At 32.6% G+C, this 23,666-nt stretch overlaps 1 protein-coding gene across 2 annotated transcripts in view; it reads left to right on the top strand.

Annotated features, from left to right (window-relative positions):
* Window positions 1-231: 231 nt before the first annotated feature.
* LOC145277763 (zinc finger HIT domain-containing protein 2-like) overlaps window positions 232-23,666 on the top strand; it is a 42,609-nt gene continuing 19,174 nt past the window's right edge. Inside the window, exons 1-6 of one of the 2 annotated variants that reach the window (XM_080129495.1) lie at window positions 303-384; window positions 3,918-4,029; window positions 5,684-5,833; window positions 12,451-12,536; window positions 17,916-17,960; window positions 20,601-20,725. In XM_080129495.1, coding sequence (XP_079985621.1) covers window positions 5,805-5,833; window positions 12,451-12,536; window positions 17,916-17,960; window positions 20,601-20,725 — 285 coding nt within the window. In that variant the 5' untranslated portion in view covers window positions 303-384; window positions 3,918-4,029; window positions 5,684-5,804. Of the gene's footprint in view, window positions 385-3,917; window positions 4,030-5,683; window positions 5,834-12,450; window positions 12,537-17,915; window positions 17,961-20,600; window positions 20,726-23,666 lie in introns of both variants that reach the window. The other variant, XM_080129494.1, reaches the window with a different exon arrangement.

Raw genomic sequence — 23,666 nt, 5'->3', positions numbered from 1 at the left:
CACTCAAGTTAATTTCATTTTCGTTTTCCATTATTTGTACATTATAGTGTCGTCTGCTTTGTTTTTTTACATTTTTCTTTCGTGAACTGCTCGACCATTTCTGGCTTGTTCCTTTCGAAATCATTCACATCGGTCCGGTACTTCTCCTATAGAAGCACCAATCTTAAAATAGACCATGGAAATTGGCACTATTATGAAAGTAAAAGTTTTAAAAAATGTAACTGAATATGAGATTTATCATTCTAAGGGAGACAATTCTAATGCAACCAGGGTTATCTTCCTTGCACAGATTTTAACAGCATGTGTTAGTATCAACAACATGGATACCAATTCGGACGAGACGGTCTGTTCAGATTTGAAAAACAGAAATGTACCTTGTGTGTTGTAAGTTTACTTCTGTTTTGTGCTTTATATTTGTCCCATTAATCTCTATATTCTTATAATGTTTTATTTGAAAAATTAACATATCATTTTATTGTTTTTCTTAACACGTGTTAAAAAACTAATTTACGCTTATGTTAAAAATGAATTGATTTCATTTTTGTTTTACATTCATTTTCGTTAAATTTGTATTTGATCACGAAACATCGAAAATAGAAATTTGTTTTACAGCAAAAAAAAAAAAAAAAAGTAAGTAAACCATAAACAAAATAAACATTTGTCATTCAAAAATGGAATAAACACTTAAAGATGTTCTTCGTTTAATGATTTTTTTTTTTTTTACATCTATTTCGATTTGCAACGATTTTTTTTTTTTCGTACATGCACGGTGTTTTGTGTTCATCTTTGGTGTAAAACAAAAACAAACAAACACGACACGAATAAAATAAATCAATAAATAACATAGCAACTTTAGTCCGAATCGATAGAAACTTTTATCCGGAAATTACTTTCAGTACTTATGCAAAAGAAATACCGTGTTGAAATAGTAATGTTATTATTTACAAACCCATTCGTAACATGGGAAGATGGTTTTGTAACTATTTTGTACTTTCACCTAACAATTTAATAAGCAACAGATATCGTAAAACTTGAATTTAACTTGAATATGCTATAAAAAAAAAAAAAAAAATAGCACGGTATCTTCTCTGCATAAGCAACTAACTTTCGAATTGACAGTTCAAAACGTTTCAAATTTCAGATCTCCACGGAGATCATGTCCTCGTGACGACAATTCTTCTGTTCTACCAAGCCGAAAATTCAATGTGTAATATCAAGACCGTAACATATATATATATGGTGAAAGAAAGGCATAACGTTCGAAAGCGTTTCGCGTTCAACGGTGTACGTTGAATATATGTCCCCTGTAAATTTTGTATTTTAAACGTACGAAAATCGGTAAAATTTTACATTAAGGCCCGTCTCACGTTCGTATATAACAAAATATTTTTTTGTAGATTTCGGTGTGCTAAAAACGAATCTGCAAACCGTTTCCGTCGCAAAAAAAAAAAATACTTTTCATGATATGAAGAAATTACTTTTTCGAAAAGTGGGTAATCATTTTCTATGTAAATTTAACTTAAAATGAGCACCCACTTTCTGGCCACCATTTTTTTTTTTAGTGTTTATTGGCTAAAAGGTTTTTTTCGATGTCTTTTTCTGTTTTCATCTTTCAATAAAGACACGAGGAAATTAAGAAATAAAGAAAAATCGGTATTATTTTACTTTAAGGCTCGTCTCACATTCGTATAGAAAAAAAATAGTTTTTTGTAATTTTCGGTGTGCTTTAAAAGAATATGGTAACCATTTCCGTCGCAAATTTACCGTTTGTATGGTATTAACACCATTAACTCCGAGATTATTTTCCATTTCACAGCCCAGCCTTCGTTACGCTACGCGCGAGCATAAAAAAGACTGTTAAATGTGCACTCGCATACCAAACTGCCTTGTCATAGTGTAGTATTGGCGAAAATTTTAAATTAGACGAAAAACAAGTAGTTTTCCAAATATGAAGCCATGTAATTTTATGTTATCACGGCTGGCCATTTTGTACGCGCAAATGCCCGCATATGGTCGACGCACGTGTGTTGACCATATGCGCACGCTTGCGCATACAAAATGGCCACCCATGATAACATATAGAATAATTGCTGAGAAAGCAGTTAGGAGATTCGGAGTTCCTATCTCGTTGCGGTTACCACCTGACGAAGGCCAGAAGAATAGTTGGCTGAAACGTTGTGAAACAACAACTAAGAAAAGATGAAGATAATAGTCCGCAATAAATAAATTAATTAAAATTAAACTAGTTATGCAAATTTTGCTTATGCTAATCTCTTTGGCAGCATAGACTTGTGGCTGTTGTAATCACCAGTAGTAGATTATTAGCAGGATTTAATTGAAAACATAATGCATTTTCTAATCAGATTTTCTAAGCTACATCAGCGAGTGTGGAACATGTTCTTTGGGAGGAAGTGGCATGTTTTTAGTGTTGTCTCCTTTCAACCTCATAAAAAATAGATCAATAAAAACAACAAATAAGTTATAGAAAATGTAGTAGAATTAAAATCTCTAGCGACCAGTATGTATTTAGCATATGGAAATTCAGATTTTTTTTTTTATTTCATAATTTTATTTTGATGAAAGCTGTCTTATTGACACACGAAAAACAACAATGGCCGAGATAATTGCTTATGTTTGCTAAGCATAATTATGTGTGATTTTGGGATGGTTTTGTCTTGGGAGGAAGCTTGCTATTTGCAATTAGATTTAGTGATAAGGTAAGTAATCAAAAAATTTTCTTTACTATTTTTTGAACATGAAGCTGACCCAGTTTTAGTGATTATCTTCAGCTGCCATTTTGGTTTTCGTGTATTGAGAAGACAACTTTCATCGAAATAAAATTTTTACAGTTCAAAATTTTAAAACAATTTTTAAAATTCTTAAAATTTTTACAATTTAAAATATGTTTTAAAATGTTTACAATTTAAAAAATATTTTAAAATGTTTACAATTTTTGGCCTTCGGGACAAGATCAAAGTGTAGTATCTGTTCTTCAGATGCTGCACTTCTATTTCTTGTTCTCTTTCGGTGGAGGAGAAATCCTTCACGACTGAGACAATTTTTATTTTTGTACCTTTTCTCCACGTTAAAAAACGACCCTGGTGTCTAACTCTGTCCCGTGGAGAGGCATAGTAAATAGGTACAATTTAAAAAATGTTTTAAAATGTTTTTACAACTTAAAAAATGTTTTAAATTAAAAAAAAATTTTTAATTGTAAAAATTTTAAAACAATTTTTACAATTTTTAAAAAATTTAATTCTACTGCATTTACTGTAAATTATTTTTTGTTTTTATGTTTTATTTACAAGTTCTTAGCTGTTAACTATTCTGTACTTTTACCTTAATTTTAACTGCCGATTACTTTTGAACTGATAATTTAAAGGCTTTAAAACCACTTATGAATTTCAAGCATTCATGGAGAAACCAATCTGACAACAATTATCCCGTCTTATCTGACTTTTGAATTAGAATAAAAGTGTGATATTGTTCAAAGAAGCAGTGCAATGAAAAGTTATTACATATCAACTCTTGATTGGGCAAAATCACAAATCAGCAATTTCTTTAAGCCAATCAGAGAATTACAATGCATGATTTAAAAGCCCAACGCAACCTTTTTCTTTCCTTTTTCTTTCTTTTCTTACAGAGACAAAAGACACGTTTATGACATAATCCTGTCCAGGTCCCTCTGGATGTGGAGGAGAATGACACACATAATGAGAGACTTTCACATACTTCTGAATACCATACTCGGTGAAGCATATACAATACGTTTGTTGAACAAACATGTATAAAAGTTCCTAGTTGGTTTAGTTACATGCGGTCAGGCATTGTCATGTAAGAGGATTTGGCCTTTTCTGTTGATTAATGTTGAGTGTTGTTGTTGAAGTTTCTGATGCATTTCATTCATTTGTTGACAGTACTTTGCCACTGTAATGGTTTCACCTGTATTGAAAGAAATTTAATGGATAGGACCAGACACAGACCATCAAACAGTCAGCATGACCTTCTTTTCGTGTAAATCTGACTTCGGTAAGTGTCATGGAGTTTCATCTAACCACTGAGCTGAACATCGCTGGTTGTCATAAAGAACCCACTTTCATTGCAAGTCACAACCCAGTCGAGAAACGGGTCATTCTTGTCGCATAAAAAAGGGAAGATAACAGTTCATAACAGTGTTTCTTTTGGTTGTCGTTTAATTCATGAGGCACCCATTTACTAAGTTCTTTTGTCTTTTCAATCTCTTACAAGTGGTTGGACATCGTCATATACATTACATCTAATTCAGAAGCAAGTTCTTGAACAGTTATGTGTGGATTGGCTTTGACCATGGCTTTTAATTGATTGTCAACATCTGATGATTGACCACTATGCTCATAATCTTCAAGACTCTCATTGCTGCCACAAAATTTCTTGAACCACTATTGTGCTATGCATTCAATAATGGTTCTTGGACCAAACACTTCATTGATATCACAAGTTGTTTCAGCAACTTTTTGGCCTAACTTGAATTGAAATAAGAAAATTGTGCAAATTTGTTTTTTTTCCATCTTGTATTCAACATTCTGAAAAGAATACATATATGTTTTAAAATGATTGTAATTTAAACAATTAGAGCGAAAAATGCTCTTTAAAATAAAGGTGTTATAACGAAAACTTATCTGAAAATACATCATTTGAAATCAAAATTGGAAATTGATATACAATAATAAATGTTAATAAAAACAATAAAAAATAATTGGACTAACCACCAGGGTCAGTGCTAGCATACATCCTGTTTGCGAGGAGGAAGGAGGGAGAAAAGCAAAGCTACCACACACACACACACAATATAGTAACTAAAAAGGGGCAAGATTATACACAATTACAAACATTAAATTGATTTAGTAAATGCTTAATATTTAAGTCTTAATGTAACAGAAAGGATAAATAAAAGAATAAAATTGTAATTAACTTACCATAAAGACAGGGATGACCATCTAATGAAGGTGAGCTAGGAGGAGGACAACATACATACACGTACACACAGAGATTTTTTCTTGTTTTGCGTTTTGTATTTAGAGGGAAGTTTTTCCTTCCTGTATATTTTTTTTTGGCTTTTGGTTTTTATAACTTTTTAGCATTGCATGATTTTTGAAATCATACCTCAAAAAGAATTGTCATATTTTAGGACGTAAATATACATGCAATGTATTATTGTATTTCAAAAAAATCGTATCTTAGTGCATTCGTAGCTCAAGATATTACTGCATTTGTTCAGTCTTCATTCAGAGAAGGAATCTTAGTACTTGTGCAGTTTACAGACCATGCTGAAGTAATAACATTATTTAAAAAGCTATTCTTAATATGGTGAAGGGAGATGCTTTTTTAACTATTTTATCCTCTCACCTAACAATTTAATAAACAAAACATACCATAAAAACTGTATTTTGCTTGAAAATTCTATCTAAAAAAAAACAAAAAACAGCACAGTGCACAAGCACTGAACTCTTTCTAGACTGCAGTAATTTTATTTTCTACATTTTTGTCTCAATCCAAAATGTTTCTTTCTTGCAGTAGCTGGTTTTTCCCTCATTAAATACCAAATTTGTTCTTTAAACGTACCTTTCATATATATATATATATATATATATATATATATATATATATATATATATATAATGTGTGTCTGCGTTGTCTATTTCAGCTGTCTACTCCATGCATCGAAATACACATGTCCAAAATGTAACGCCAATTACTGTTCTGTTGAATGTTATAAGAGTGAGAAGCATCTGCGATGTTCAGAATCTTTCTATAAAAACTGTGTCATGGAAGGGCTTTCTGACTACATGGCCAGGTAAGAAAATAAAATAAACCTTTTTTGAAGTAAGAAATCTCTATAAAATCATCCCCCTCTCCCTCTAGATTATGGTGGTTTAGAGGTGGAATATTTTTTTTTTTTTATATAAATTGTAGATACCAACTTACTAGTGCACAGTTACTGGGATCCATCTGTCTCAGGAGACAGTGTTCTTCACTTCAGATTAATCTATTGTTGAATCGCAGTGTCTACTGTGACTGTGCAAGCCTATCCTGAATCGATAGGCTCTGTTGCAGATGCCACACGTAAGTGGTGTCTAGCTGTGAAAGCTCTGTTGCAGCCCTCTGCTATCTGTGTTCTCTCCTCTTCCTCAACTGCTGGTCTCTCCTCTTCTTATTCCTCTTAGAGCATGCCTTTATAACTCTTTTCCAGCAGTTGCAATCTTCAGCCATGCTGAAAATCACACATATTTAATTATTGAACATAATAGCAAGTAATGATTCACGGGATATAACTTGGATCTGGTCCAAGAGATAAATCCTCAATAATTCTGACATTACACACCCAATCAACATTTATTTATGGAATCCATTAATTCATAATTTTGAACATTTCTTCATCTCTCCTGAATACTAAACCTGTCTAATAATACTAAAACCATTAAAATAAAAATGAAATGTAATAAGTCCTCAGATGTATCTCTCCATGGTACAGTATATCGATACTCTATGGCTGACTGGGATAGCTTCCATACATTTATATCAGATCTACCTCTGCATTCCATGTTTAAAAAGGATGTGTCCTGTATAGTATCAGACCTGACAAAATGGTTAATTGTAGGTATAGACTGTTTCATACCCTCAAAAATGTTCCAGCAAAAACCTAACAGCCAGCCATGGTTTTCTCCAGGATGTGCTGCTGCCATTGTGCACAGAAATCACTTTTTACATTGCTTCCAACGTAATAGATATATTTAGACTAAAGCCGCTTTTAAAACTGCCAGCAACCATTGTAAGAATATGATAAAGAACATAAGAGAGTTGTATGCTCAATCTATCAAGTCCAAAGTAGCTGAGCAGTGGCTTGGTTTCCACCAGTTTTGGCAAATAGCAAACAGAATCCTGAACAGAAGCGTGTTCTCTATCCCAACTATCATCAATGGACCTGAGGTAATCTCGTCCGCATTAGACAAAGCCAAACTCTTTGCCAAGAACTTTGCAGCTAATTCTACCCTTTGCGACCAAGACCGCCAACCCCCAATATTTCCTCCTGTATCAGAAAACACGCTATGTGATATACAAATATCTGTACGTGATGTTGCCAAGCTAATCAAAAACCTTGATTCCAGTAAAGCAACCGGCCCTGACGGTATTCCAATTATAGTACTCAAAAAACTTCAACCAGAACTAGCGCCCATACTTACAAAACTTTTTAAACGTTGTCTTAAGGAGAATTGCTTCCCATCACCCTGAAAATCTCATCAGTATGGCCTGTATTTAAAAATTGCTCATCTCCCTCTCGGTACAGACCTATGTCTCCTGTGCGTCATGAGTAAGTTGCTGGAATCTGTGTTAAATAGGGAAGTAATCAACCATCTCAGCGAAAATAACCTTCTTAGTGACACACAATATAGTTTCATTTCTGCTAGATCTACAGCAGATGTGCTTACAGTTATATCTCATAGGATTAGTGAATCTCTCGACGGAGGCAACCTTTCCAGGGCAATTGCTCTTGACATATCAAAGGCCTTTGATGGAGTATGGCATAAAGGTTTACTTCACAAGATCTCCAGCTATGGTATAGCTGGAAATGTCTTCTCAATTATTAAATCATTTCTCTCTGATAGGTTCATAAGAGTAGTAGTTGATGAACAAAAGTCAGAAGCTTACAGTATTAATGCTGGAGTCCCTCAGGAGTCCATCCTGGGCCCAACTCTCTTCCTGATCTACATTAATGATCTTCTAAATAACATCCTTATAATGATATAAGAATATATACGAATGATCGTAGACATTTATGCTGATGACACTACCATCTATGGTAGCACATCTAAGACCGTAAACAACTAAGTTCTCTCCAATTCTCTCTCCTCTCATCTTGAGCACGTGGTACAATGGGGAAAGGAGTGGCTGGTTATTTTTAATGCATCTAAAATCAAGCTTTTATCTTTACATCATCAATGCTCTGATCCCCATCTTATTCAATTGAAATGAATGGCTCTTGTTTTGGGGAGGCTTCATGTTTTGACAAGCTTCTGGGCTTGACCTTTACTCCTGATCTGAAATGGAACATGTACATCAAATCTGTTGCCAAGGCCGCTGGAAAAATGATGGGATCCTTCTTTCGATCGAGTAGATATCTCACTGCTGATGCAATTCTCTATCTATATAAGAGCCAGGTACGTCAAAGGATGGAGTACTGTTGCCACATCTGGGCACAAGCTGCTAGAAAGGACTTGTCCTGCCTTGATAGAGTTCAAAATAGACTTCGTAGACTCGTAGGAGATGTCCTTTTCTCTTCCCTGCAACCTCTATCTCACAGAAGAGATGTTGCGAGTTTGTCTCTGCTTTATCATTATTTTCATGGCAAGTGCTCGACTGAGCTCAATCTATGGTTCCCCCCTCACCAAACTTTCACAAGAAACACTCGTCTAGCTGAAAACACTATCAATAATTCCCCCCACTCTTTATCTGTGCCTAAACCTAAACATAGATTCCATCAACAAAGCTTCTTTCTTAGAACTGCACACCTGTGGAACTGTCTTCCGGTTTCCTGCTTTCCAGCTGACTACAATCTGATTGTTTTCAAGTCCAACATAAACAAGTTCTTGATGAGCCGTTCCACTTAAGTTAACTAATTTACCGAATTTTCATTGCTAATGATTACTATATTGACCAATTAACTACTGTACACTCTTAACCCTTATCCTCGAGTGGTCTCTGGGCCTTGATAAGTGGTGAAGTCTATGTAAAAAAAAAACATCATTGACCATGTTATCTTTGAACAGTTTGAATGCAAAACACAATAAATTCAATATTCAAGTTCTTGACGTAAATATGCCCGACCGAACTTAACAATCAACAAAATCTCACTCTTCACTGAAGGGTTCCCCAAATGTTGGCAGACTTTCTACTCTAATAGCTTCTTCCTTCAAATTGCTAACTTTTGGAATTCCCTCCTTGCTCTCATAAATTTAAATATAATGTGCACAAACATCTCACTGCACAACTCCCCACTTAGGATGCTCCTGTAGGTCTGGTCCCCTAATTCACAGTAGCCCCTTGTGGCAATTCATGCCTTGTTTGGGGGGGATTGAATAAAAATTGAATGTTTAATATGTAAATCTATCATTATACTAAAACTAAGTTAATCAGTGTTTTCCTACATTTTTTTTTCAATATGTTTTAATTACATGAAGTACATGTTAAAATATTCCTCAATTTTGAGATTAAATTATGGCTGAAAAAAATTCCATTTGAATTATCCCGAGGAGCTGAAAATTGCAATTCTTTCACTACGAGACCCATCTCTTACTACATGTCTATCTATCATTCTCTTCCTCCCTAATTGTATCTTGTTTGACCTCTCCCTCTAATTTGTTACTGTATCTATCATTCACTCTTCTATCCGTCTTGTTCTCCCTGTTCGTTCAAAGGTGATAAAGCGAGAACAAAATAAAAAGATAGTAATGATTCATTATAAACAAAAGTGGAAAAGTGAATATAATATTTAACCTGTAGTTGAAAAAGAAGGGTCATATATATATATATATATATATATATATATATATATATATATATATATATATATAGTAAGTTATAAAATATAAAATAAGCCTGAAGAGTCTTAGAGTGGATGAAACGCAGAATATTCAGTGTAGCTTAATCGCCATATATATTTTATAACTTACTAACTAGCTCTACCTACGTATTAAGCACTGTTGAAGTAAATACTTAAAGTTTACGCATAAATTTATACTTTCGTATATTAATTTTTTGTGAGTAAATGAAGTAGTTATATATATATATGTATGTATATATATATATATATATATATATATATATATTATTAATAGTCTATTTTTTATTTTTTATTTTTTTTATATATTAGTATAGTTAGCGTATTATTCTAGATTTTCTTATTGGGGAAGTGGTATTATCTACTGGAGAGCCATGTATTTAACAGCTGTCCTGTTTTTAAATCTCTGAAACAGCTACATGGTAAGCAGCTGAGGATTCCCATTTTCTATTTACAAAATTTTAGTTAAGGTTTTCTTTTTTCATCCTTATATAGTTAAATTCTCTTTTATAATAGAAGGCTTTTGATAAATCGGTTATACAAGTACTAAGTCTATTTCTATTTAACAATTTTAGTTAAGCCTTTTTTTTCATCCTTATATAATTGAATTCTCTTTTGTAATTATAAACTTTTTAGAAGTTGGATTATGTAGGTGCTAAGTCTGCGATAGGTTAAATTTAGTTTCTCTTTGTGGGGGTGGGGGTGGGAATTTAAACTGCATTCTTTATTTTTTTACAGTTTTTTACTTAAAACTTCTTCAGACATATATATAAATATATATATATATATATATATATATATATATATATATATATATACTCATCCACATACAGTACTGTTTTGCTGTTTCACAGCTCATCAGTGCGGCTAGACAGGCAACTGCCTCAAGCCAGGATCGAAACCCAATCGCCCAAGTGACAGTCAAGGCTTCTCACCATTGCACTATCTGGCTGCTGCTGTGTGGGTAATGAATTAACGATGTTTTGATTACTTCATTCATTACAATATACGAAGAGATAATTTTATGCATAAATTTTTCAGTATTTACTTCAACAGTGCTCAATACATAGGTAGAGGTAGGTAGTAAGTTATGAAAATATATATGACAATTATGCTACACAGAATATTCCATATTTCATGCTGGTGAGAATTCATCAGGCTACTTTTCACATAAGCCTCACAAATTCTCATGAGAATGAAATGTGGAATATTCTGTGTAGCTTAATTGCCATATATATTTTCATAAACAGAAAGAGGCTACTTTTGTTTTGTTTTTTTTCATGTTCAATATTTAACTGGCTTTGCAAACTCACTTTTTCTTGATTCAAACAATTTAATCGGAGCTTGATAAGAAACCAACATGTCGCCTTTTTTTTTTTTTTTTTTTTGTATATTCTCAATAAATCTAATAAACATGGCAGAAGTTGTCTCTTTCTCTTTGCCCCTGTTTCTTGCTTTCATTTAACTTATTAGGTCCTGGATATGACCTTAAACTATATCCGATGCTGAGGCCCCAGCTTGCAGGCTTTGGGGAGTGTGGAGCCACCCTTTAATTGCCATTGCTCCCAGGTCCACTCTGACCCGGAGTGGTAGTACCCGTTAGGGTCCCAACTATGAGTTAAATAGAAACTGACTTAAAAAAAAACAAATATACTCTATTAAAAAATTGTTCTTCAAAATCACTGGATTCGGCATTAAATAACCTGAAAAGGGTTGGGGTTTGTATTACTGTACACATAGATTCGAAAAAGTTGTCAAAAAACAAATATATAACAAATAAATGTTATCAAAGGCAAGATAAGTTACTTTTCTACCAAACTGGATATATTTTTCGTGTTTTTATTTAATGTAACATGTTTATTCAGCTCAAAAACCATACAGTGTTTACCGATGTATTGGAAAATTCAAGATGGCGTCTGATTCTCTCTTTAACACGGTAAGTTTGGGAAAAGGTGTTATAAATAAAAAATTGGATAAAATACTGTTAAAAACTCGCTCAATATATGTTACCGTGACATAGATTGACATATATTCGGCAGGTTTTTAATATTATTTTGTGTAGTTTTTTATTTATAACACCTTTTTCCAAACTTACCGTGTTAAAGAGGAAGTGAGGCGCCATCTTGAATTTTCCAGTACATCGGTAAACACTATGTTTTTCGAGCTGAATAAATATGTTACATTGAATAAAAACACGAAAAATATATCCAGTTAGGTAGAAAAGTAACTTATCTTGCCTTTGATAACATTTATTTGTTATATATTTGTTTTTTGACAACTTTTTCGAATCTATGTGTACAGTAATACAAACATAAGAGTTGATATGCCGTAAAACAAACAAACATTTTAGTTATTAATATGATAAATTCATGTGTTTGCACAATTTAGGTTTTCACATACTATAGTATTAAATGTAAAAGATATCTTTTAACTTAAAAAAATGTGGGTTACATTTATTCAATTAAATATGTAAGTAAAAAAAAAGTACATAAAATGTTTCTAAAATTTTTAGATGAGGATTGATAAATTTGGATTATTTGTACTACTGTTCTCATCTTTTATTTTATTTTTACAACGTTTCTGCAATGCAACCTCTAATCTTCTGGTACATCTTGTCGAACTCTGGAATCACTAGAAAGTTTTAACTGGTTATGGTTGACTGGATGAGAGAAAGTTATCCTCGTAGATTAAATAAATTCAAAATTCTGTACAGATTTCTGAGTTTGACATAAAAATTCTGGAGTTTGAAAAGATGCATCTGAAAAAAGGTGTTACATCAGCCAAAACGTCAAGAGCAATAGCCCTTTTGTTTATCATTGATTCTAATCTTAAAAAAGAACTTCCTTGCATTTCAGTCCTGAAGATAGACACAAAATGGTTGAAACTTTGAGAAGAATGCAAGACGACGATGATGATGAATACCTTGACTCTGATGATGATGGCATGTAACATGTTTTTATGTCTTTTTTAAAAAAAAGGTTTTTAAAAATTGGGTACTCATGCACTTATTGATCCGTGCTGAAATAATAACGTTATTATTTAAAAAGCTATTCTTAACATGGGGAGGGGAGGGTGTTTTGTACCTATTCTGTACTTTAACTTTACAATTGAATAAAAAAAACATATCATAAAACTTTAATTAAACTTGGAAATACAATTTAAAAAATAGTGCGGATCAGTAAGTGCATTAGCACCAAAAATTGATCTAAACTGGTTATATTTATACATATATATATATATATATATATATATATATATATATATATATATATTTAGTAATGTGATTGATAATTTAAAAATCAAATTATAATTAAATTAAAAATCCGTTTCATAAGAAGGAACAACAACAAAATCAATTATTTGTACGATCGTTTCGGAAAACAGTGTTTTTATTGTGGTAGACATCAAGTTACGGACAATAATTATTACATATAGTTTTTTAATAAACAAGGTTTCCTCGTCAGCAAATATTGTGAAGGGTTTTTATTAAATATAAAAGACACCATAAATAAACCTAGCATTAAAAGTAAAGCAGATGTATCTGGAAAAAATTAAAATAAAGGTATGGATTTAAACTTGATAAGAAAATTAATATGGGTTAGAGATAGAAATAAAATAGAAATTTGGTTTAAGCACTATATTATACATGCATACATACACAAATATATACATGCATATATATGAAAAAATAGACACATATATACATATACATAGATATACAGATATATACATAAAAATATAGGTACAAATATTTACCTTTTAATTTTTCGCCTTTTGAAATCAAATCTGTTGCCAAGTATATATATATATGGTGGCAACCTTCTGTCTAACAAGACAATGGCATTCTGCATCTAGTCAGAATGGCAGATGCACTGCAGCATCTGCTGTGGTTATACAGTTTGAAGCTGGAATTGGCTCACCGGATGCAGGCCTGGGGCCTAAGGAAATCTAGGTTTACCCTGTTACCAGGGTCCCCCTCCTGTACATTACAAAGTTTGACAGAAAGGCAAGCCAATACGGTGAGAGTCAGCGGAGCCACAGGAAAGGTGTTACAGTGCTTCACCATCTACCTATCGGAACTCCAAACCAAATTTTTTGTCGGGTTTACTCCCTTAGCTTTTGCCTTTTCCAAGGCATCCACAACACAGTGGTGTTATTTGTCCATAGGTGGTGAAAATTTAAAAATATTTCCAATTTTCATGAAAATAATGGCAGTCCTTATTGTAATTATGAAAGTGAAATCCTTAAATGATGCTTCTTAAAAAAAGTTGGGCAAAAGAAATACGAATTTGCGTTATATATATATATATATATAAAGTAGTAGCATTTGTGTGTGTGTTTGTCTGTGTGTACAACTCCCAATGATCAAAGAAATATAAAGGCCATATGTGTGTACACCTCTCTTGGTCAAGAAATCTAATGCCCATGATAGGATACTTCTGTCAAAGGAGACATTATATATTATATGTAATTTCTATATATAGCATTCTTCAGACCACATCTACATTTATTGGGTTATAGTCATTAGCATATCACATTAAATTAAATCTATTTAAATAATTAGCTTGATGATATTACTTATTCAACATAATAGCTTCGTTTCAACTGTACTAATTAAAAAAAAATGATTTAGTTTATTTTCATTTCAATTTATATTTGATTTAACTTATTTTATCTGAAATATGAACCTGTTTAATTTTCAAACCAGAAAACCAAAGGGGAAATAACTGCGATAGTTTAATTGAAAAATTGTTTTAAACGGAGCATGTTATTAAATATTTTCTGTAATAGATTTGTTTTCATTTCGAAATATTCTTCTAAGTTGAATTATTATTTTTATTTTTAATTCAGAGGAAATTTTTTTCGCTTATTCTTAATTTTTAAGTATCCTTTTTTATTTGTTAGAGAAAAATAATTAAAACTAATGTCCTCATTTACTTGCATCCCTATGAGGGCAGAGTTAGTCAAACACAGGGCCAATTTTCCATGTGAGCAAAATCCATCATCCCATACATTATCTGCTCCTTTTATTTTGTTTATAAAATTTAATCAGTGTTGCCCAGGATTTATTATAATTATACCAAAGCAAGTGTGTTTAATTGCCTGCAAAACAGATTTTCTTTATAATTTATTTAATATCTTAAATTAAAAATGGTAAATTTTTACAACATGACCCAGCGTCGTTTAACCCCTAAAAAAAATTTAGACCCACTTTTTTGGGGCCTAATACGTTTAAACAGTCTTTATAAATAATATGAAAGAAGAAATTAAAAAAAAAAAGAAGAAAATTAACATTTTAGCGTAGGGGATATAAATTTAACGTAAAATGAGCACCCACTTTTTGGCCACAAAACGTTCAACGAGACATGTCATCTCTAGCCTTTTTTCAGGTTTGGTGATCGAGGGGGGTGCAAAACATGACAAATACATTTTTTTTGTTTTTTTTTTTGGTGGTGGGGAGCGGGAATTACATTTGAAATAACGATAAATTTAATTAATTTTCATGAGACCATTTTGAACTTTCACCTAACAATTTAATAAACAGAACGAACCCCAAAATATGACAAATTCATTTTTTTTTTTTGTGGGGGGGAATTACATTAGAAATATAAAATGATGAATAATTTCATTTAATTGTTTTTGGAATTAATTTTTGGTAGATTCTTTTCTTTTTTTTTTTTTCTCAATTGTACGGACATTCACTGCTATTGAAACAAAAATTGTAATGATTTATTTTTAATTATTTTTTTTTTTAGGGGGGGGGGGGTTCTTTCCAGTGCTCAATATCCGGAGAATAGTTTCTTCTCTTTGTAGCCCTTCTGCCGAAATATCTGGTGGAGAGTGTATCCACGTACTTCTTTTTTTTTGGGGGGGGCGATTACATTTACATGTTTTCATCCGTTCTTTTATTTTTGTTGGGGGGGGGTATCCACGTTGTCCATAATGAAAATGATTAGTATACAGGTGTGTTTCAAATGGAACCTCATGTCAACCCAGGCAACACTGGGTACACATGCTAATATATATATATATATATATATATATATATATATATATATATATATATGCTGGATAGGCCATGTGCCCCGTGTAAAAAATGGGCAAATCCTAAAAGGCAATCTTTGTGGTGAATTCACTACTGGCAAAAAAAAAATAAGTCATCCTCACCTCCGCTATGTCGATGTATGCAAACGTGACATCAAAGGACGTGATATTGATTTAAAGCCCATAACATCTGAAGACAAATGGTAACCAAAGGCCTGACCACTGGAAAAATGTCCATTACAGAACGGGTACAGACCAAAGGACCATTCAGGAAGGCTAGCCAACAAAATCCAACAGACCACCAACACAACGCACTGACCTTCACCTGCAATGTCTGCAACTGACAATGTAGATCAAAGATAGGCTTATTCAGCCACAGAAGACAATGTTCAACCACAACCTGTGCAGGCACAACCTCATAGTCTTCTAAAATAATGGATGCCAACAATATATATATATATATATATATATATATAGTAGATAACAACAACCAAGCACAGTTATTTATGTCTTATGTTTTAAATAGTTTATAACATATTAATATTTGGTATTACTCATTTGTAATTTTATTGGCCTATTTTCCTATATACAAGCAATAGTATCATCAATATTAAAGATAATTAATAAAAGTGATTTAATAAAAAAGAATAAATTACCAAAACCTTTCTAAAAAAATATGATCATTTATTTTCAGAGGAGATAATTCAAATGAAAGCTATTAGTTTTTAAAGTAAATTTATATCAAAGATATGAAATTTAAAAAGAATACTTAGAGCTAGATTAATAGCAGTTGATTGGTAATTTTTTTGCTTGTTTTTAAATCTATTTTACTTTCAGAAAGATGCTGATTCTAACGAATCTGTTGATCATCTTTAAAAACAGCTTGTTTAATTCGTCATTGCATATACCAATTAAGTAGACAGGCTGTTTAGTACCAGACAATATATTTTGCAAAATTCAATTTTGCAATGTAGCAAGATTAAAGGCAGAAGTTTAAAAATAGTGTTAAAATCGGAAATCTCCACCTTTGGTTAAAATTAAACAGAGTAGAAAATTCCATTAAAAACTAAGATTAATATTAGGGTGACGTGTGAGGAATATGACGTTTTTCAGAATATTTGTGGATGAGAATTGATTATGTGGACTACTATTTTCATCTTGGATGTTATTCTCATAACATTTCAGCCGATGTAATCTTCAACCTTTTTTTTTTTTTGCGTCTTGTCAAATTCTGGAATCTTTATATCAAACTCTGGAATCTTTATATCAAACTCTGGAATCTGTACAGAATTTTCAGATGGAACCCTTTATTTAATTCACAGAAATAGCTTTCTTTCATTTTATCAGCTATACCAGGTAAAAGTCTTCAATAATTTGCAGTTGTATTCTTAGTATACCTGTGACCTCCACAAGATTGTTACTTATAACTGATTATACTTAACACTTTTATCAGTTGTGCCACAGATTCTTTCTGAGTTTAAAGCGATGCACCTGAAAAAGGTCAAAACATTCTCCTGCACCAAACAGTTACAATTAAAACAAAGAAAGTCACATAAAATCTTTTTCAGAGTAAATACTATAATTTTTTTTTTTTCTTAGTTTGCTGGAATAAATTTTAAATGAAAATCAAATATCAGATAAATGAATTGTAGAATAATGAAAAGAACTGTGTTAGTCAATAACACAACAACAACAATAATAATAATAGCAGCACCACTTACCAAGGGTCCAGCTTATGCACAAGACAGACACCAGATTGAGCTGGACTGAGGGCTTGTATTTATGTACAAGCATATCCAATCAGGTGATTCAGCCAATCACAATCCAAAGAATAGACTGGCCCATGTGTGCACAATGGAATCTCCCATTGTGCCATAAATAGTTCTCCTCTTTCATGAGAAGTAACTTTAGTCTTTGTCAAGTTATCCACAACTTGGGCGCTGACCGAAAGTCCACTACACAATTCAATATAATAAATATGGAATTTTCACTTCATTTCTAAAAATCATCAAATAATTTTAATTAAAAAAAAAACTGATTTTTTTTTATTTTATTTAACTTTTGTTAGTATGCAATCACTTATATTGATTCAAAACCATCTAAACTAAACTTAAAACGTTGTTTATTACTGTTTGATAGAAGAAAAAAGAAAAATAGTCCACTGATGGTGGCCCACGGCTACAAATGTGAAATAGAGATGTGTGAACAAGAAAATTCAATAGTGTCAAAATCCTTTGTTTGGAGTCAACGTTTTTTCTTTTTTTTCTTTCCATAGAGGATGAAGGTGATCTCACAGATCGGATGCAGGGTTTGGATCTTGGTAAGACCGTTTATCTATTCCTTTAAATTATTATTTAAATTTATTCCTATAAATTAACTAGAATGACTTCTACAGTAATTTGTATAACTTATTTCTTTTAGAAATAATAAATGTCTGTCAGAGTTAATAGTATTAAGATAATTTTTCTTCTTCTGTTAAAAATATTTGCCATTGTCAGCTAAATAGTCTTTAAATAAAACGAATGTCTTTTTAAAATTACTCTATATTTCGGCATATAATGCAACCGTCAGATAAGACGAGGTACAAAATTGGAGCAAAATTTCATAAATTTATCATATATCGTTTGTATAAGGCAACTGCTAAATCACAAAACGATATTTGTTTAGCCTAGACTAGAGATGGCAACACCCGGTATCTTATGAAATATTGGCTTTTGAAGATGATTTTTTAACTTTAAAGGTCATCTTGTATGCCGAAATATACAGTATTTGAAAACGAGAAAATGCCAAGGAAAATTTTATTAAATGATAAAATCATTTTTTTTGTCTAAGACTTTCGGTGTTAACACACCCTTATCAAAGAAGACTTGCTTTTAGTAGGGTTTTTTTTCCCCTCATTTTAGATGTTAAAGTCCTTGAGATTAAATCCTCGTGGAGTGAAGAAAAAAACGTCTGTTCTTATTGATGATGGTAGTCAGTCTGAATTGATGTGCACATTATGCTGGTTGGCACAAATTTTATTTCAAATAATTTTTATTTACTTAGGAAATGTTTTGGTACTTGTACAGTTTAATCAAGACATTAAAAAATGAAAATATTGAAAAAAGTTTATATTGTACGTATCCGTTATGGAACAAAGTTCTCCGAAAAAAAAATGTCACTTAATTTCATCAAGTAGTTTTTGTTTTACAGCGAAAAAACAATTTGCTATGATATCAAGCAAAAGGTTTGATTTTTAGGAAGAAAAGCTATTATTAAAGATGAGGAGAGAGTGTCGGCGATTTAACTGGAGTTATCTCCTCGTGGCGGGTTCTAAAAATCCAAACAAAAATTAAAAACTTCCAAGATGTCTACCTTCAACGTGCTGTCATAAAAACGTGTTTTTCCGCTGTAAAAAAAACCCTAAGATACACCATCTATAATATAAATCTAACCTGTCTGTTTATATGTATGTATGTATGTATATATGTATGTATGTATGCATGTTTTTATGTCTGCCTAAAACTTTTGACAAAGGCAACAGATTTTCATCAGATTGATATCGTTTTGAAGCTCTACCCTTCGGACGACAAATATGGAAAAATTGGCCAAAAACATTAATTCCTACACCCTCAATTGGGCACTTTTCTACAAGGAGGAGTTGCTTTATTTGCAGATATTTTCAAAAGTCATCCACTCTTGACTAGCCTTAATTTAAATCTTCACCACTTCCGGTTTGGCGATGGATGCTATGGCAACGACATCACATTTTTTTTCACATTCTTTTCCTCTGTTGCGATACAGGTTCGAGCCTGCCTGCCTACTACCACATTTTTTGTTCAACACACATCTCCAAACACCTGGGCAACACCGGACACCCAGGCTAGTTCTTCATAAAAGCCAGCGTTGGCTAACCATAGTGAGGAGATCTTATTTGGACTGCAAATGTAATTTTGAATATTTAGTTGTAGTGAAAAGTATCCTAATGCCAGGTTATCCTCACAGATCCCTTGAGCAGGGTGTCTATTAAGCATTCAAGTTCTCTCCTACATTGTGTAATTGCTTGTATCTTGCCATCATCAGCCTTCAAGCGTTACTGCCACCCTTGACGCCACAGACAGGATTTGACAACAGGAAAGATTAGTTATCATCATCATTCATCATTATAGCTTGACCATGAAGAAAAAAAAGAATGTCTATAATTCACTGAAGAAGGTCGAAGTTGATCAAAATATTTGATTTACATTGCTTCCATTTATTGAGGAAAAAAAACCCTCTTAACATCGAATTTGGTTTGAAAAAAGATTTTTTATATTTTAGGATATCATTTGTTTTCGTCTTTATTGATAAAACATTTGTTTTGATACCTGGTGTTACCAGATCAGGCTGTCTGAAGATACTGGCTTCTTGATCTAAAATACACCAAACATTGATGTTATTGTATTTTTTTTTCCTTTCTCTTTGCAAAACTGAATTATGTTCAAAAACAACAATTTTCCTTTATAATACAACTAAACCAGACACTGAATAAATATTTGAAAATATAAAGAACTTGAAGCATGAATTTTTTTCCCCAAAATTATTAGATTTGGCATTAAATAATCTAAAGAGGGTTGATATGCCATAAAACAAAGCAACCAAACCATTTATTTTTATATCATTTTATAACAATCATCTCCTGTATACATTGTCACTTTCACCCTGAAGCAGTCGCAAATTTAATAATATTTATATATATATAAATATAAATAAATATATATATATATATATATATATATATATATATATTCTTTTTAATTGAAAAACTAAAATTTTATTTATTTAACTGTACAAGTATAGAAAATGTGTAAGCAAATATGAATTAAAAACTTTTTTTTTTCACTATATCCCGGGCAATGCCGGATAGATAACAGTTAATTGATTAATAGAAAAACTGCTGTCTCTTCTAAGTATGAATCTTTTAATCTCTTGATCTTTTTAGATTCTGATACTGATAAGATTTGGGAAAAACTGACCAAAGCAGAGAAAGATGAATTTCAAAAAATGATATCAGATGGCCAACTTGGTAGCTTAATTGAAATTTGGAATCCTTGGTGGAATTATAAGGTAGGTATGAAGAATATTCTCTCTTTGAATGTCCATTTTACATGCTAGCATTTGTTTCAGTTCTTTGAAATTGACTTCTAAACTAACCTATCTCTAGCTAGGTCTTTATTTATCCCTCTTTCTCTCATGCCCATCTTTATTACTTCCTCTCATGTTTTCCTTGGAATTCCCCTATAAATTGGACCTGCTACCGCAATTGTTCTAGATCTATTAATCTAAGAACTTGAATCCATTCTTTCAATGTGGTCAAACCATGAAGTCTCCTTTTCTTCATACATCTCCTTATATTGTCTAGATTTAATCTTTCTTTGAGGTTTTCTTTCTTTAAAAATTTGTTTTACATATAAAGTTATCTTTTCAGATTTTTTAAATCAGGCACAAATCCAGGGTGGAATGATAAAATTGTTGCCCTAAAGAAAACAACACTAGAGCTTAATTTTAAAACTTTTATTAAAAAAAATCAATTCGGTAACTTGATTATGTAGTAGAGCTGACATCTATTTAATGTAGTTGCTTTCAACCTCAATCACTGCCCCAATACAGGCCCAGAACTGGGAGCATGCCTTTTTCACAAGCACCGGAGAATATTCAGTGGATGGTGGCGATCAGGCTGGCTTTGGTGTTGTGCAAGGTCATGTTGGTGATGTTCTCGACGTATGATCAAGCGAATTAGTCCATCAGATTCAGGTCAGGAGAGTAGGGGAAGGCCAGTGAGAGAAGGGTACAAAGTCGTAGCACTCCTTCTGAAGCTACGCCTAGGTCTTTTTGGACGTGTGTTGGTGCCGAGTCTTACTGCCACACCCAGGGTCTGCAAGCGTCCCCTGATTGCACCAGGGGATTACCATACTCTTTGGTGCTAACTTTCAAGCCGACTCCAAAGATGTGAGGTAGCATAATGTAGCTCTCACTTGAAACCACACCAATGACCACAACCGTGGCCAGAAGATTTGTTTTCATCACCCAAGGCATACTCCTATTATTTGTGGCAATTCAATGATGCATTTTGAGGGTGCTGGCAATGGTCCTGTTGTCATAACTTGGATCGGTAGGGAGCATGAGTTGTACAGCGCCGCATCTCCGATCTTGCTTGTTGAACATTGTGTCACTTTCAGACATGAAAGAAGGCTCATATCACTCTTGGGATTTATACACAACTGGCTAACTAATAGATGGTCTGCAACAAAAAAAAGAAAACTGGTTTTCATCAAACGAAAATGGAATCATGTCGTCTGTTCTAGGGAGACAATTTTGTCATTCCACTCTGTAGTATTTAAGTTGACAAAACTTTGTATTTGCTTCCTACTAGCCAATTTTCATTCATTATTGTTGTACCATGTTATTGGCATTATAGTAACATATTTTGCTACAATTTCATTTTTAAAAATATGATAATATGAAAGATTTTAACTAATCACCATGAAATAAAATACAGCAAGAGGAATTTTGTTGGATGTTTTTTAAAATCTGACTTCCAAACAAATCTATCTCTGGCCAGATTTTATTCGTGCCCCCTCTCTCTCTTTCTCTCAAATCCGTCCTTATCACGATTCTTTGGCCATCCTCTGCTGATTGATCTTACTACCTTAACTGTTTTACATTTACTAACACAAGAATTCTAATCCATTCAACATATCTCCTTATACTGGTTAGAAAAACTGCCATTCTAAAAGAAATCAGGTTTGAATTTTGGTCAGCAAAATTTAAACTTTTTAGTCGTTCTTCCCTCTTTGCTTCTTTACAAAGCAAGTCAAAAATATTTTATGTCTACTATTTGTGCTCCAAGTTTCATAAAAATCTGTCTATTAATTTTTCTTTCCCACTTTTTACTTTTCATGATTCATAGTTTCAGAAAATAACGAATGCTTCTGCAGGCGACCAAATAACTCTGTTGGATTTTTTTTATTTTAGTTTTATATTATAGCGAGCAATATAAATTTTATAGATTTTAATGAAAAAAAAAAAAAAATGTATGACAGTGTTATGTTATGATGAACTATCTGTAATAAACTTTTGGCTAGGAGTAAAATGTATCTGTTTTGCTGCTGCACTTTATCTTTTCTGCCTTCATTCAGTGAAGGAGAAATTCTTGACTGGGGCAATTTTTACTTTCAATCCAGAGTGCTCTTTTTTTTTTGGGAGGGGTGCTGGATTTTGTCCACATTAAAAACTGACCTTTTGTCTAATTCTACCCTCATGAGAGGGGGGCAAGTACATATTTCTTATCTCTTCTCTATATAAATAAAATGAACTCATTTTTTCCCGTCTGATTTTGACATTAATAGGATTAAAAATCAAGATATTTCATGCAAATATAATATGCACAAACGGCAGAACAATATCTGAGGTGTGTTATAGGCTTATTATTTCTCAAATTCTTCGATAATCTTAGATTTCTATACTTTTTCTGCTGAGAAGTCACGGCCAAAATCGGTTAAGATCAATGGAAGTGGTAAAATATTTTCTCTCTAATAAATTCCTCCTCCCCCTGCCACCACTTAACACCGTTTGGGGATCGTTCACAAGGAACAGTTGAGAAGAGAACACCGGTTTGGCTTCGTAGTTCTTTCATGTGAAGTTATTTAAAATCACTAAACTAAGCTGCAGTGCTCTGTGCCGTAGTGGTTAGCGTGCTGGACAATTCACATTATATTTTCACGTTCGCGCCGACCTACCGTAGTCGGTTTTTTTTTGTTTTTTTTTTCCTAAACAACTGGAATGGACTTTTCTTGGTGGCCAAACTGTTAACGTTGTAGATGTTTTTTTTTTTTTTTTTTTCACACTTTATTTTCCTACTTTTACTCATGACTCCGGGTTTGATCCTTCCTACTTACCTACCATAACATTTTTTAAAACTCCCCCCCCCGTCCCGGAAACAAACACTCGGGCAACGCCAGGTACCCCCGCTAGTCTGTAATGAAATATAAACTACCAAAAAGATGCA

This window comes from Euprymna scolopes, chromosome 6, assembly GCF_053919585.1.
Source record: "Euprymna scolopes isolate OS-2025 chromosome 6, ASM5391958v1, whole genome shotgun sequence".
NCBI classification, from domain to species: domain Eukaryota; kingdom Metazoa; phylum Mollusca; class Cephalopoda; order Sepiida; family Sepiolidae; genus Euprymna; species Euprymna scolopes.
The sequence above is the reverse complement of the archived record's forward strand: the minus strand, read 5'-3'. Positions and strand labels throughout refer to the sequence as shown.